Source organism: Ammospiza nelsoni, chromosome 23 (genome assembly GCF_027579445.1).
Source record: "Ammospiza nelsoni isolate bAmmNel1 chromosome 23, bAmmNel1.pri, whole genome shotgun sequence".
Lineage (NCBI taxonomy): Eukaryota > Metazoa > Chordata > Aves > Passeriformes > Passerellidae > Ammospiza > Ammospiza nelsoni.
In genome coordinates, this window is record NC_080655.1 from 6,440,352 (window position 1) to 6,456,076 (window position 15,725).

The 15,725-nt window shown below is 49.7% G+C and overlaps 1 protein-coding gene across 5 annotated transcripts in view; it reads right to left on the reverse strand.

Annotated features, from left to right (window-relative positions):
- The window catches only part of PPP1R12B (protein phosphatase 1 regulatory subunit 12B), a 137,283-nt gene that overhangs the window by 13,416 nt on the left and 108,142 nt on the right, over nucleotides 1-15,725 (reverse strand). For all 5 annotated transcript variants that reach the window (XM_059487755.1, XM_059487754.1, XM_059487752.1 and 2 more), the window contains 4 exons: nucleotides 3,942-3,958; nucleotides 3,310-3,457; nucleotides 1,561-1,665; nucleotides 1,272-1,325 (listed from right to left, as the gene is read on the reverse strand). In XM_059487755.1, coding sequence (XP_059343738.1) covers nucleotides 1,272-1,325; nucleotides 1,561-1,665; nucleotides 3,310-3,457; nucleotides 3,942-3,958 — 324 coding nt within the window. The remainder of the gene's footprint in view (nucleotides 1-1,271; nucleotides 1,326-1,560; nucleotides 1,666-3,309; nucleotides 3,458-3,941; nucleotides 3,959-15,725) is intronic.

The window sequence follows — 15,725 nt, forward strand, 5'->3', positions numbered from 1 at the left end:
TTCTTTTAAAGAAAAATAGAAATCTTGTGTTTCTGTAGCAGCATTCCCTGAAGAGGGGAATGCAAGGCAGAGGTTACAACCAGGAGCTGATCAGATGGGAGAGGGCAGCTGGCAAACCAGCAGGGATATAAGCTGGGCCTGTTTGGGCAGAGCACAAGCTCTATTCATACCCCTAATGAAATTATTCCCCATTTTCAGTGATCCCAGTTCTCAGGAGCTGCTGATATAATGTGATTTTGAGCTCTGTAGGTGAAACCATGGAGTTACTTATACTCAACTGAAGGTGGCAATGAGAAAAGTCCCTGAGCCGCTCAAATAGGAAACAGAACATGGAAATTCCCTGCCTGGAAATCCTGTTCCTCCCAGATAATCCAGGGCTGCAGAGCTGACTGCTTTCAGTGCATTTCAGAAAGTGAGGATTAGACTCTGCTGTGTGACTGGCATCAGCTACATCTGTACCAAGGTGAGGAGAAGTGCACTACTCAGTGACCTTCCCAACATGAAGGGGCTCAAACTGCTCCAGGGACATGCCCTGAGAAGGGGGAAGTGGGAAACATGCATCAAGAACAAGATTTACACACTCTGCCCGGCTCCTTTGCCCTGTGCAAAGAGCCATGAGGCCAGGAGAGTGAGGAAAAGGCAGCTTCTGAGTGTGCTGTGGATGATGAGTTCTGGGGCACTTTTTGCCCACAGCACAGTTCACCCAGGGATTCATCAGTGCAAAATGCATGAGCTGTCCTGGAAACAGTTAATGCATCTTCACTGAGAACAGCGGGACATGTTTTCACTTTCTAACTCAGAATTTGTGGCTGTTGTGATCCTAATTCAACAGAAGTTATACAGGATGTTGCCCTGACTCCAACAAGGCCAAGTTCAAGGTCCTGTCCCTGGGTTGGGGCAATCCTTGGTACCAACCCAGGCTGGGGAAAGAAGGGATTGAGAGCAGCCCTTCCAGGATTCTGCCTTGCTCCTCTACCACCCCAAACCAGCCTTTATTTGTAAGGATCAAGAATGTTTTAAAGCATAATGGACCAACAGTCTGTCAGTGTGATACAATCCATTGGTCCTCAGCTGCTTAGAACCAAAGAGAGGAATCAGAATAAGCTGAGAGCAGCAGAGTCTCAGGCCCTGCAAAGGTCAGAACACAATTATCATTGTGCACTGCTCCTCAAGGCAAAAATACAACTTATCTTTAATTAACACTCCCCTTCTAGAAATGACTGCCCTGCACGAGGCACAGCTGTGACTCAGAAGAAAGCAGAGACACGTACCCTCTTCTCCATCTCCAGCATGCTGGACCGGTCAGAAGTTTTCTCCTGTTTCTGCTATGGAAATTAAAAATAGAAAGTGATTAAACCCGAGAGCTCTCACAGGGTGCTGCACAAAGGCCAAGACAAGCAAGATGCTCTTGCTTGGGATGCAACATGTTGATTTACAAAATTACTTGTTTATTTCTGTTTCCTCTATGGCACCTTCCCTCCCTTTCCCATTCTGGAACAAGTGTTGCTTTGTCATGGCCAGTACTCAGTTTCTCCAGTCAGGACCTGGATTTTCCCTTACCTGGGCTGCTTTTTCCAACTTTGCTTTGATATCAGCCAGCTCAAGCTGGGCTTCTTGCAGCTTTGACTTCAGCTTTTGATTTTCAGACAGGGCACTCTCGTATAACTGAAATGCAAAACAAGAGCTCAATTAACCAGGCTGCTCCTGGTTAATTAACCCCATCCTGCCAGTCTGAGCAGACACTGCCCTCAGCACTGAGCTGAGGGGTTCCTCTTGCTCCCACATGTCAACAGATGAGAAGGGAAAACAAAACCAACTTGGATGCTTTACTTATGTTTTCATAATTCATTAATTAGAAATAAGAAAACAGGTGTTGAATTTTGTAGGGAGTTTAAACACAGCCAAGAGGGGACAGTTTTAATTTAGGTAATTCTTTACTCACAGGGTGGTCAAGCCCTGGCACAGGGTACCCAGAGAAGCTGTGGCTGCCTCTGGATCCCTGGAACTGTCCAGGTCCAGGAGTGTGAGAATTGGTTACTCACTTTTCATAGTTTAGGAAGGTCCATTAAACCTTATCAAAAATACAACAAAAGACTGAATAGAGAAAAAAGGTTACAGTGCAGGGAGCAAAGGATTTTCCCCACCATGTGCTCTCTCTCCCACACAATGGACCCTTTTTAACCCTTTAACCCCTCCCAAAGTTCTGTCCATCAACCCCTTCTTTGCTGTCCAGTGGTGGAGATCTCTTCTTCAAATCCTGAGTGGAGGTCAGGTGTTCCATAGTGACAAGACAGCCCTCCCAGATGTCCCAACCCCAGCTGTCCTTTGATAACCACGTGAGGGGGTAAAACATAACTATAAATCTGTAAAACTTTTCTTAACCTATATACATGATATTTGTCTGTTAATTATGAGAGTCAATCATCACATTATTCATCTATCACAGTGTCCCAGATTGCAAGGCAAGATGTATTCTACTTGCCATCTGCATGGCAGTTGTATTCAGTTCAGTGGGCAGTTTTCCTTATCTCTTCCACAACTGCTCCTTCCTTTGGGGGCCATCTGCTGATAACAGCTACTGAATGTCACTGCATGGCTGATAAGAACTACAGCATCCCATTGGGAGATGGGAGCCCAGAGGGAGGAGCCAAGCATTCCTTCCCGGATATAATCTGGAGATTCTGGAACACCAGCACAGCTTCTCCACTGGATTGCCCAGAGGAACAGCAGCTGCCTCTTCTTCCACTGCATCTTCAGAGGCAGAGACTGCACCTTTCTCCAGGATCCCTGCTCCAGCAGAACCAGCCCTGACACTGCAGGAGGGCTGAGCCACAATTCCAATGGGACTGCTGCCACCAGCCTGACCCACAGGGTGTCAGGTTGGGTTCTGACTCTGGCAGTGTTGTTCTAGTGTACTGCATTGTTTATTTTATCCTTTGATTTTCTTCCCTAGTAAAGAACTGTTATTTCCTGCTCCCATATTTTATGCCTGAGAGCCCCTTAATTTAAAATTTACAGCAATTTGGGGCGAGGGGGTGGTTTACACTCTCCATTTCAGGGGAGACTCCTGTCTTTCAAACCAAGACATACAGGAGCAACCTGGGATAGTGCAAGGTGTCCCTGCCCATGACAGCGGTGGAATGGGATGAACTTTAAGGTGTCTTCCAACTCGAACCATTGGATTCTTTGAAACAGAGAAAATGAAAATAAACATCTTCTCCTTCTTCCCGCTGATTCTTGGGGCTGGTTTCTGCAGAACAGGCAGGTTCTGCAGTGTGTGCAATGACAAGAATCAGTTTAAAGCCCTACTTTCTTGTAGTCCCTGTTGCTCTCCTCCTCGGCGCGGCTGCTGAGCGCGGCGAGCCGGTTCTCCCTGCGGCTGTAGGCGCTGGAGCGGCCCGAGGCGCGCTCGCCGTACGACGAGTCGCTCGTGCTGGGGTTTGTAGCTGCCTCCAACCTGAAACACGAGCAACATCCAGCACTGTGGAGCTGTGGGAACTTGGAACAGCCAGCACAGAGCCCAGCTGGTTGGGACTGCAGGGAGGGCAGACCCAGCTGAGCCAGTGGGAGCACCCTCTGCTTGGCCCTGGGCATCGCTGCTCAAAACCTGGCAGCCACCACCACTACAACACCTGAAAAAATCCCAGGGTACCAGCCCAGCCTCCCATGGGCACTGACTTCCCACAAACCTCTCATCTCCAGGGTGGGAACCAGCTCCATTTTTAAGAGGGCACTGAGGTTAACCATTTGGGGAGTTAAAGTTCCACAGCTTAGCTGTGGCACCAGAAGCAAACTGGTGCCACAGCTAAGCTCAGGAAAGGACCAAATAGCCAGTACCAGACTGGATTTGAAGCACAGGGAATCCTCAAAGGCATACAAAAACATGCTGCCAATAAATATTACACAGAAAAAAAAAAGAAAGAAAAAAATAAAATTCTTACCTGGAAAGTCTTTCATGCTGAAGGAAGAAAAAAAAAAAAAAAAAGAAAGGAAAAGGTAATTAATAATGAGAATGAAACATTCAATTCAAAACTGCAGAGCTTCCAGGCAGCAGCAATTTCCCACCTCAGATATCAGCACCCAGTTCAGACCAGGCTACACAGTGATCTCCCAGCCCAAACTGGGAATCTCCAATGTCTGCCTGAATCTTCAACTGCTTCAGCTCCTCAGAAGCACTTATTTCACTCACCTAAGAAATCCTGAACGTTGCTGTTCAAATTCTCATTTCCAGAACTGAAACACCTTCCCTGGAATCCAAACTAATCTACTGTTTCCCTTTTCCAGTTAAGTTATTCTTCCTGACTATGATCACTGTGCTGAGTGATGTGGGTGAGGGAGATGAACAGACACAGGCATCTCCCAGTGTTTGTGCTGAACTTGAGAAAATCACAAACACTCTTCTCTCCATGGGCAAGCAGCTCCCCATGGAGAAAAGCTTCACTGTGGCAGACAGAGACACAACAGCAGCTGCAGGAGGGAGGGAGAAGATCCTTACACCGGGGTGGTTGGAGTCTCTGTTGGGTTCTTCTTTCTCCATCAACCCAAACCTCTGCTGTGCTGTCCTGGATTGCCTTTGGACATTGAGGGGCTGGAGCATGTCCAGAGAGGGGAATGGAGCTGGGGAAGGGTCTGGAGCACCAGGAGCAGCTGAGGGAACTGGGGAAGGGGCTCAGCCTGTACAAGGGCGGACCTGGGTCTGGGCCCAGGGAACAAGGGACAGGACGAGGAAGGGCCTCAAGTGATGTCAGGGAGGTTCAGGCTAGCTGCGTATCAGGGAAAATTTCCTCCTTGAAAGGGTGGTCAGGCCCTGGCACAGGTTGTCCAGGGCAACGGTGGTCACACTCCCCAGAAATATTCAGAAAATATACAGATGTGATATCTGGGGTCATGGTTTAATGGTGAACATGGCAATGCTGGGGAGTTTGGGCTCAATGATTTTAGAGGGCTTCTCCAACTCAATAATGATTCTATGAATATCCAACAGAGGCTTAATGTAGTAAACCACCATTTCAATGACATTTCTGGATCGAATAGTTCCTTCCTACAGTTGCATAAATCCAGTGGTGACAGCATCACTATCCTGCAGGACATGCCACACTGACAGTCACCTCCTCTGACAGACATTTACTCAAATTCCAGGTGCATTCCAACTCTTTATCCTCCCTTGAACTGGAAGTTGAGCCCAGTATTCCTCTGTTGTTTTATCAGTAGCATCATTGTTCTGAGGGAGCACAAACCTCCCACAGGCACTTCCAGCCAGTTCCCTCAGCTCTTTTTAACAGAGTCAACACAAAGGACATCAGAGCAGATGAAAGGTCAGGCTTTTTGTGCCCAGACATGCTTGCAGTGCTGTGCTGTCAGCTACACCAGTAAATCCAGTGCTAAGGCCTCAGTGGGAGGCAGATGTGCTGCCTGTCTGGCGCCCACTCCTGCCTGGCACACAGACAACGCCTGCCTCTGATCATGGGCCGGGATCTGAAAGTACACCCCATGGAGAGAGGGATTAAGTCACCCAGTGGACAAGTGACCCAGCCACCCCTCCACTGCAAGCCTGAGGAGCAGGGGGCAGCTCCCAGAGCATCCTGTCCAGTGCCCAGCCCTGCCTGCTGCTTGCCAGGACACAGCAACCCATCACCTGCACCTGGCTGCTGAGGTTTGAACTCATCCCAGCCTAATGTGACCCTCATCTGGCATCCTGATTCAGGACAGGAAGGTGCCTAGGGAGTCTGCAAAGCGTGGGCTCTGCAGCACAGCCTCTGACACGCTGTGCTGTGAGCACCAGCACCAGGAAAATGAACTGCTGGACCCTGCACGTGGAGCCTTGAGGATGGACCACAGCTCAGGCAAAGCTGCTACCTGCAGAGATCAAAAGGACAAGCAAACCCTGCTATGGATTAGCACATTCTCCCTCCAGCTGTGCCCACAGGGCCATCCTTAGCCAGGCTCTTGGGCAGGTCTAGTGCCTGCCTTAGGTTACAAGATGCAGCTGGGGGTGTGAATTCTATCACCATCTGTCAGAGGTGGGGCAGTTCTCTGCTGTTCATGGGGCAGTTTTCTTTATCTCTGCCACAGCCAACCCTCCCTCCAGGAGATCTCTTCTGTTACTGGGCCATTAATTATCAATTATCTTCTGCTGTCCATGGCCACTGAGTGTCCCTGCAGGGCTGATCCAATCCCAGCATCCCATGGGAGATGCTCCGCCCAGGGGAGGAGCCAAGCATTCCTACCTGGATCCAATCTGAGCCTGGCACAGCACAGCAGCCTTTGCCCCCTGCATTGCCAGAGGAGCAGCTTTCTGCTGCCCTGCATGGCCAGAGGGAGCCCAGGCCCATCTCCAGCAGCCCTGGAGCTGCAGAGGAAAACTCCCTCCTTGTGCAGGATCCCTGCTGCAGCAGAGCCACAGCTGGCACTGCAGGAGGGCTGAGCCCCCATGGGATGGGGCTGGGACACCACCCTGACACACAGGGGACAGGGCATGTTCTCACTCTGAGCCCCCATGGGATGGGGCTGGGACACCACCCTGACACACAGGGGACAGGGCATGTTCTCACTCTGTCAGTGGTTTGTTTTGGTACTATTGCATTTGTATTTTTAATTTTCCTATAAAAGAACTGTTATTCCTATTCCCATATCTTTGCCTGAGAGCCCCTTAATTTCAAAATTATAACAATTCAGAGGGAGGCGGTTTATATTTTCCATTTCACAGAAGGCTCCTGTCTTCCTTAACAGACACCTGACTTTCCAAACCAAGACACAGCCCCACCCTGTAGACACCACACCCAAAGCTCCAGGAGGCCCCAAGCTACAGCCCTGTGCCACAGCAGTGGGTCCAGCCTGGCACTATTTTATTTGCTCTAATAAATTCTCTTTCTTCTTTTCATCTTAGAGGTGAGAAACCTTCCAAGGAAGACAGCAGATGCATTTCCACCCTGGCTAAGCCCTGCTGCACTTCCACAAGCCATGCTGGATGCTGTCTGGGAAGCATTTCATGCCACTCAATGTTGTGACAGGGACACAGCCCTCTTGTCCAAAGAGCCCTGGCTCAGGCCATGCTCTGTGTGACACCTGAAGGCAGCAAGCTGGGACAGTTTCTGTACAGATGGCTACTGCAGAGGGCTGTTAGAAAGACAGACCACAAATCCAACCACGTCCTGGGTTCATGCAGGGGAAGGGGAATTCTGCCCCTGTGCCCAGCTCAGGTGAGGCCCCACCTGCAGAGCTGCCCCAGCCCTGGGGCCCAGCACAGGAAGGAGCTGCAGCTGCTGAAGTGATTCCAGAGGAAGCCACAGAGATGCTCAGAGGGCTGGAGCCCCTCTGCTCTGGAGCCAGGCTGGGAGAGCTGGGGATGCTCACCTGGAGAAGAGAAGGCTCTGGGGAGATCTCAGAGTCCCCTCCTGTGCCTAAAAGGGCTTCAGGAGAGCTGGAGAGGGACTGTGGACAAGGATCTGGAGTGACAGGACAAGGGGGAATGGCTTCCACTGCCAGAGGGCAGGGTGACTTGTGATATTGGGAAGAAATTCTTCCCTGTGAGGGTGGTGAGGTCCTGGCACAGCTGCCCTTGCATCCCTGGCAGTGTCCAAGGCCAGGCTGGACAGGGCTTGGAGCACCCTGGGCTGGTGGAAGGTGATCCTGCCCATGGCAGGGCTGGGAGGGGATCACCTTTGATGGTCCCTTCCCACCCAAACCAGTCTGGCATTCTAGGATTCTACAAAGGGTTTCCCATTTTCAGCCACACATGCTGATCTCTCCATGGTGCTTTGTGAGCCGAGCTTTCAACATTTGTTTCCTAAACCCCTCGACAGCCTAAGAGCTCCTTTTGAATCCTGGCCCAATGACCCAACCTCCCCTGAAGAGCTGGAGAAGGGAATTACACTGATGAACAAGGCTCTTGTTGAAAGTTTTTTGTGCACTTCATGCTAATCCCCTTCAGTGATGACTTTTGATACGATGACAAATGGCTGGGCAAGTAATCCACTCCTTAGCAAGCCTGAGTTACTGCAGCAAATGCATGTACTAAAGGATTTGAACAGTGCTCGGAAACACCCCGTGGCTGGGCAAGGTGACATGGAATCCAGGCAATGAACCCAGTCAGGTCCCTGAGCCAGCCAGGGCACTTGCAGCAAGAGGAAAAACCATTTCTGTCCTTTTTCCCTCTAAGAAATGAGAATTTCCATATGCAGGGGGAGCAGGGGCATGCTCCCACAAAGGAAGGCTGGGGTAAGAAGGAATCACCTTAAACATACACAGCAAAAAGGGGGAAACCCCTCAGGTTTATTGTATTTATGACTTTGCTGTGATGGATACTGCAATGGCTTGGTTCAGACTCTGACTGTCTCTGTGTGTTTAAAGAAAAGCAAAGTGCCAGATGAGAGGGGAGGCATTGCTGCTGCTGTCAGCACTGAGACAGCCACCCTGCAGTAACCTGGAACCATGGAATGACAGCAACATTAAGGATAAAAAAGCCCTCTAAGAGAAGAACAGTGAAGTTGGGAAAGGGGCTCAGCCTGGAGAAAAGGAGGTTCAGGGGGCCCTTCTGGCTCTGCACAACTCCTGACAGGAGGGGCAGCCAGGGTGGGGGTCAGACTGTGCTCCAGGGAACAGGGACAGAACAAGAGGGAACAGCATCAAGGGAAGGGTCAGGTTGGATAACAGGGAAAACTTCTTCCCTGAAGGGCTGGTCAGGCCCTGGCACAGCTGCCCAGGGCAGTGGTGGAGTCAACAACCCTTTAAAAGTCTTTCAAAAACATGTGGATGTGGCACCTGGGACATGGGCTAGCAGGGAACATGGCAGTGTTCACTCAATGACCTTAGAGGGCTTTTCCAACCTCACTGACTCTGTGATTCCATGATTCTGTGGAACACTGGAGGAGGTGTTTAACTGAGACACCTCTGCCATTTGTTCAGAGAGAGACAAATGTCTTCAGAGGCCACTGGGATGTCTCACTGGAGACAGTTTCAGCAGAGAACAGCTGCATTCCTGCACAGTTCTGCCCAGTGCTTGACCACAGCATCTTTGGAACCCTCTCCGTGTGCTTCCAGCTGCACCTGCTCCATCAGAGCAGCCCCCACTGGCCCTGCCTGCACTGCCCTGTCCTGTCAAACAGCCCCAAATATTCACTGGAATTCCTGCAGCACTGGCTGGCTCCCTGTGCTGCCCATGGCAGTGAGGAAGGAGGTTGTTTGCTCAGAGAGGAAATTCCAAGGTGAGAGTGAGAAGGTGAAGGACAAAACTCTTCTTCCTTCATTGCTGGGAACGAACAGAGGGAATGAAGAGCTGAGGCATCACACGTGCACCTGACTGAGCTGGTGCAAGAAGGGTCTTTTCCTTCCTGACTTTCCTGAAGGGAATTGTTAGGGTTTCTGAGGGGATGCTGAGAAACTGCTGTATCTACTCCAGTCATTATCAACAAATGCATTGGAGGCTTTTTTCCTTCCCTGGCAAATTTGGAGCAGCACTGCAGTTTTGCCCAGATTCATTTATTTCCCTTGGGATCAAAATTCAACTAAAAACATCAAGAGCCAGGGAAGCATCGAGTTGTGAAATTATCCTTCCATAATCTAAAGAGGGTCAGAGCACTGCAGGGGTTGGGATGGGGGAACAGGCTGTCCTGGTTCAGAATCCAGCTGAGCTGAGCCTGGCTGCTGCTCCCCAAACACCCACGGGGGTGACTTCCAAAGGAAAACAAAAGCATGGAGCACTTGCAGACTTGCTGCTCCAGACTGCAAGGCAAGATGTATTCTGTTACCATCTGTATGGCAGTTGTCTTTTGTCAAGTGGGCAGTTTGCCTTATCTCTCTCTGAGTGATCACAATCACTCCTCCCTCAGGAGGGGACACCTGCTGATAACAGCTATTGAATGTCCCTGCATGGCTGATAAGAGCTACAGCATCCCATTGGGAGATGGGAGCCCAGAGGGAGGAGCCAAGCATTCCTACCCGGATATAATCTGGAGATTCTGGAACACCAGCACAGCTTCTGCACTGGATTGCCCAGAGGAACAGCAGCTGCCTCTTCTTCCATTGGATCTTCAGAGGCAGAGACTGCACCTTTCTCCAGGATCCCTGCTCCAGCAGAACCAGCCCTGACACTGCAGGAGGGCTGAGCCACAATTCCAATGGGACTGCTGCCAACAGCCTGACCCACAGGGTGTCAGGTTGTGTTCTGACTCTGGCAGTGTTGCTTTGATTCACTGCATTGTTTATTTTGTCCTTTGATTTTCTTCCCTAGTAAAGAACTGTTATTTCCTGCTCCCATATTTTTGCCTGAGAGCCCCTTAACATAAAAATTTATAGCAATTCAGAGGGGTGGGGAGGGTTTACATTCTCCATTTCAGGGGAGGCTCCTGCCTTCCTTGGCAGACTCCTGTCTTTCCAAACCAAGACACCTGCTCACAAGCTTCTGGTAATCCTCAGGTCTTAGAGCTCTCACCACAGAGATCCCATCACCTTCCCTCCCATTCATCTCATGGTGGGCAGCACATCCAGGTAGGGCTGAGGTGGTGGAGGACACTGAAGGGGGTCAGCCCATTTTGCCAGCTCAGAGATCATCCAACCCAGGAGGGCTGGAAAATCAGCAGGATCTGAGATGGGACCCAAGAAAAAGGGCGAAGAACACCACAGAACCATGGAATCACAGGATGGTTTGGGGTGGAAGGGACCCCAATGCTCATCCTGCTCCACCCTCTGCCATGGGCAGGGACACTTTGCACTATCCCAGGTTGCTCCAAGCCCTGCCCAACCTGGCCTGGGGCACTGCCAGAGATTCTCAGGGTGCTGACATTGGTCAGTCTGAGGGAAAGGCACAGCTGGGTACTGGCTGTGGCTCCACCTACCCAGGTGCTGGGATGCTGCCTTGTGCCAGGAATACCATCCAGGACTGATTTTACAAATACACTTGGACTGTGGAGGGCAGGAGCCTTCCCTCAAAAACCAGAAAATCTTGCAGCTGTTGGGAGTTCAGTGATGAATAATTTAAACCAAATTCCTCATGGAAGGTTTCAATAAAATACAGCCCTGAACTGCAGTGACAAAAGGGGGATTGGCTGCTGCTTTTGCCAAGGCAGAAACTGCCCTAATTGCTTCCAACTGCATTCTGTGGCTGAGGTTGGAGCCAGTGAAGGCACAATTCCCTACTATTTACATTTTTTTTCAAGAAAAAAGAAAAAAAAAAACAACAAGGAAGAAAAGGAAACAAAATAGATGCTTTGGGAACATTTTATACTTCTCTATATCCAACTGGCCAATCTCAGGACTATTTACACTATTTTAAGAGAGTTGTCAAGGAATTTATTTTGGTGTGTTTTCTCTCAGAAATCCTGATCAATGCCTATGATTAATTAACCACCATGTAATGAGATGCAGGGGCACAGCTCCAGCTCTGTCCTTCTTTAAGCAACAGGGGAAGTTTTAGAAACCCCTCAAATTATATTCTTGTGCTGGCAAATATCCTCTTGATGAGCTGTGTTTATTTTAGAAAGTAAATGTAAAATAAAGCCAGCTGGTTTTGGGGTTCTTTCCCTTTTATAAGCAAAAGTCACTATGTTCCTGCAGTTACGTAGCTCAGCTACCCCTACATGAGCTCCAGGCTGATGTGTGTTCCAAAGGACACCCTCCCCCTCTTAGGAGCATCAAATCCTGAGCAGGAAGGGGTCCATGAGGATCCAGCTCACCTCCTGGCCCTGCACAGACCCCCCAACAATCCCACCCTGGGCACCCCTGGCAGCGCTGCCCAAACACTCCTGGAGCTCTGGCAGCCTCGGGGCTGTGCCCATTCCCTGGGGAGCCTGGGCAGTGCCAGCACCCTCTGGGGGAAGAACCTTTCCTGAGATCCAGCCTGACCCTCCCCTGGCCCAGCTCCAGCTGCTCCCTGGGGTCCTGTCCCTGTCATACAGAGCAGAGATCAGAGCTGCACCCTCAGGCCTCAGGGTGAACAGACCAAGTGCCCTCAGCTGCTCCTCGTGTGGCCCCTTCAGACCCTTCCCTATTTCTGTGTCCCTCTTTTGGACACTCTCCAACAACTTCAGATCCTTCTTACTTTGCAGTGCCCAAAACTGCCCCCCCAGAACTGATGTGAGGCTGTACCAGGGCAGAGCAGGACACTGCTGAGGACAGGAATCCTCCAGGAGCCAGCGCAGCCAGAGCTGAGCTGGAAGGAAGAGAAGGCAGGAGGAGGCTGCCTGGGACACCTCAGACCATCCCCAGTGGGTACAGCTCAGGTCGGTGTTCCCCTCCAGCTGCATTTGTCACTCCCAGCAGGAATGGCTGGGATCAAGTTTAGTTTTTCAGTGGGCGCAGAATAATTCGAAGGTCTGGCTGAACTCTACTTTTGAGAGTTATTTTGAGGTCATTGCCTCCCTCAGAAAGCTGCTCCTCTGACCTGAGAGTTGTGGTTTGTGCAGCATCCTGTTAGCTCCACTGGAGTGATGGATGTGCTGCTTCCAGCTTGAGCCTGCAAGTGTGCAAATGCAAGGATTCCAAAATCCTTGGATATGATTAATAATCCAGTGCAGCCAAACCACCTCCATGTAACCTCCAACTCCCCAAAGCCTGATGCAAAATATGTTTTCTCAAACTATAAATCAATAAACTTTGCTTAAGAAAAACTGCTTTTACTGAAGCATAACATTAAAAGCTTCTCCAAGATGGAATAGTGGCTTTGGCAGCTGGCTGCAGCAGATCCCATCGTTTTCAGTACAAACAGCACATATTTAATCAGAAACAAACATCCAGGGCTGTGAGGGACTGATGGCCACATCTCCTGCCATCCCAAACAAACTACAGTTGGAACAGTTGTCATGTGTACCATGGCCAGCCTGTGGCTCTGTGCTCCAAAACTCTCTCATAGACCATGGGCTTTCCAGCAGCTGCAGTTTATTCCCATTGTCTCTTGGGGATAAAACTCACCATGTAAAACATCAGGCTGGATAGTATTTTAATTTAGGAAAGGCCATAGTTCTGAAACCCAGGGTTCATTGCCCTTTTTCCCTTCTTTTCTAAGGGATAAAATTTTATTGGTGAAAAATTTAATTTCGCAAAGCGACGTGATCTTAGACAAAACTCTCCAGACATGTGGAAATAAAAACCGAGCGGCCAAGTGACATGAGAGGAAAAGATTTCTACTCCTAAATTTCTTCCAGATGAGAATGCCATAGGTCTGCAGGAACCCCTTCCCTGCCCTGAAAACCTCTGGCAGGATGTTCTCAGATGTTTCATTAGGGATTTGAATACTCTTGAAGCAGCAGTGAGGGAGAGAGCTGCCAGAGCCAACCAGCAACTTTTCAGTGTGAAGTTCACTCCAAGATTCAGTGAACAGCTCCTGAGGCAGCAGCCACATTCCCACAACAGCACTGTGGGCACAGGCAGCACATGGAGCAAGACTGAAATCAGGGAATCACAGAACTCTGAAGACTGGAAAAGCCTCTAAGACCATCAAACCCAAATGTTACCCCAGCACTGCCACATTCACCACTAACTCATGTCCCCAGGTGTGATATCCCTGGTGCCACATCCACATGTTTTCTGAGCACTTCCTGGGACGGTGACTCCATCTCTGCCCAGGGCAGCCTAAGCCAGTGCCTGACCACCTTTTCATGGAAGTTTTCCTCAATATCCAACCTGGACCTCCCTCAGCACAACTTGAGGCCATTTTGTCTTGTCCTGCTGCTTTTCACCTGGGAGCAGAGAATGATGCCCACCCAGCAGTGCTGGGTTAATGTCTGGACTCAGTGATCTTAGAGTGCTTTTCCAACCTTAATGATTCCATGATTATGATTCTCTGCACCACCACCTATGAAGAGCACAAGTAGAGCAGCCAGTACAGAGGGAAATGGATGAACTGGGCTCTGTGTCTCTTCCAGCCCTATTTTTGATGGGTTTGTGTTCATTTTATGAAAACCAGAACTCTAGTGGGCCCCTGCAGGGAAGCAGACACTGGTTTCCAGCTCAGCAGGATGAAGTGGTTTGCTCTCACAGAGGTTCCACCCACTCTCCCCATCACTCCTGTGGCTGCTCATTCCCATCCTGCAGCACTTCCCCCTCTCTCTGTCCCTGGTTTTGTGGCTGTACCATTAACTGACTCAAAATAAGGGCATTGTTTTTTCTCCTCCTCCCTTCATCCCTTTCAAAGTCCCAACTGATTCCCAGCTCTGGTGGAACCTCAGGCTGCCCCTGACCTTGTGACCTCCTGCAATGAGCCGTGGTTCCAAGGCTGAGCTATCCTGAGGGATTGCTCTCCAACTGCTTAACCAGCTTCTCCAAAGGCAACACCTCTGAGCAGGCAGCTGAGGGTCAAACAGGAGCTGTAAATGAGGCTGAGGTGTTACATCAGGTCCTTTCCAAATCATCCATGACCCTCAGAGCCTTTAACAGTTAACAGCCTCCCTGCTCCAGCTTTGGCTTGGATCAATTCTGCTGCTGGGGAGGGAGGAGAGCTGAAGGAACTTCAGCCTCAGGGACAGAGGCTGTTCAGCCCATGGGTCACAGCAATGCCCTGACCATCTTGTTTATTCATCCAGATGCAGGAGCATCGTCTGGCTACTGAGTCACAGCAGGGAACATCTCATGGGTGGTGCCCTGGGAATTACCACAAGTTCCCAATATGCTTCCAGATATGGACATTTACAGAGGAGAACTCAATAAAAAAAAACCCAAGGACAAACAAGGGAGAAGGATTTCATCCTGATACCCATCTGAGAAACACTCTGCTGCAGGAATAACCAGAGACAGAACAAAGCAGGGTGCTGGAGAACACAGACAAAGGTTAATTGCCTGAAAGTTCAAGTTTCAGTATCCCACATTTTTTGCTGGCTGCTGGGAGAGAAGGGAATCATTTCCACAAACACTGTGTAACTAGTCAGCAATCCAGAAATGAGACAGAAACTGTCATGACACAACCTAAATTTGATCCTCTTCCAATTTATGCAGCATCACTTTTATCACAACCAAACGGGTCCAAGCCACTAAATGGAAACCCAGGAAGGTAAAGGTTCATGGAAAAATATTTTCATAACACTTTCTATTCTGTAATACACTGGCAGTGGCAGCACAGCAAGTTCAATGATTCATAGCAGAAAACCCCATGTAAGAATAAACCTGTGACCAGGAATATCTGAAAGGGATGGAACCTGTTGCAAAAACACCACAGAGCAAAAACTGACCCTCTGACACATTTCTGTTCCAAACTGGAGGAAGGCTGTAATCCTAGCAGGCGTTTGTAATGATCTCCCAGCACTCTGGGACATTGACTTTTTACATGAGCAAGTGACAGGACAAGTGGGGGGAACAGTTTTAAAGTAAGAGAGGAAAGATTTACATCAGATATCAGGAAGAAATTCTTCCTGCCCCATGCCTGGAAGTGTCCAAGGCCAGGCTGGATGGGGCTTGGAGCAACCTGGGCTAGTGGGAGGTGTCCCTCCCCCATGGCAGGGGGTGATGAGATGAGCATTAAGGTCCCTTGAAACCAAATAATTCTGGGATTCCGTGATTCTATGATCACTGAAACATTAACACCAACCCTGTCAGTGTGATTTGCATGCTGAGCACCTGCAGCTCAGTCACTCACTCACATTTCAGTGCATTAGCTTTTCCTTTTGCTGCAAGATTGGCTTTGCCTTCCCGCCGTGTGTGTGCACAGGAGCGTGGCAGCCTTGGTGCATTTGCTGCCATGGCAATCAGTGCTCAGAGCCCTGCTCAGAGCAGCTCAGGCTCATGTGGGGCTCCTTAACACA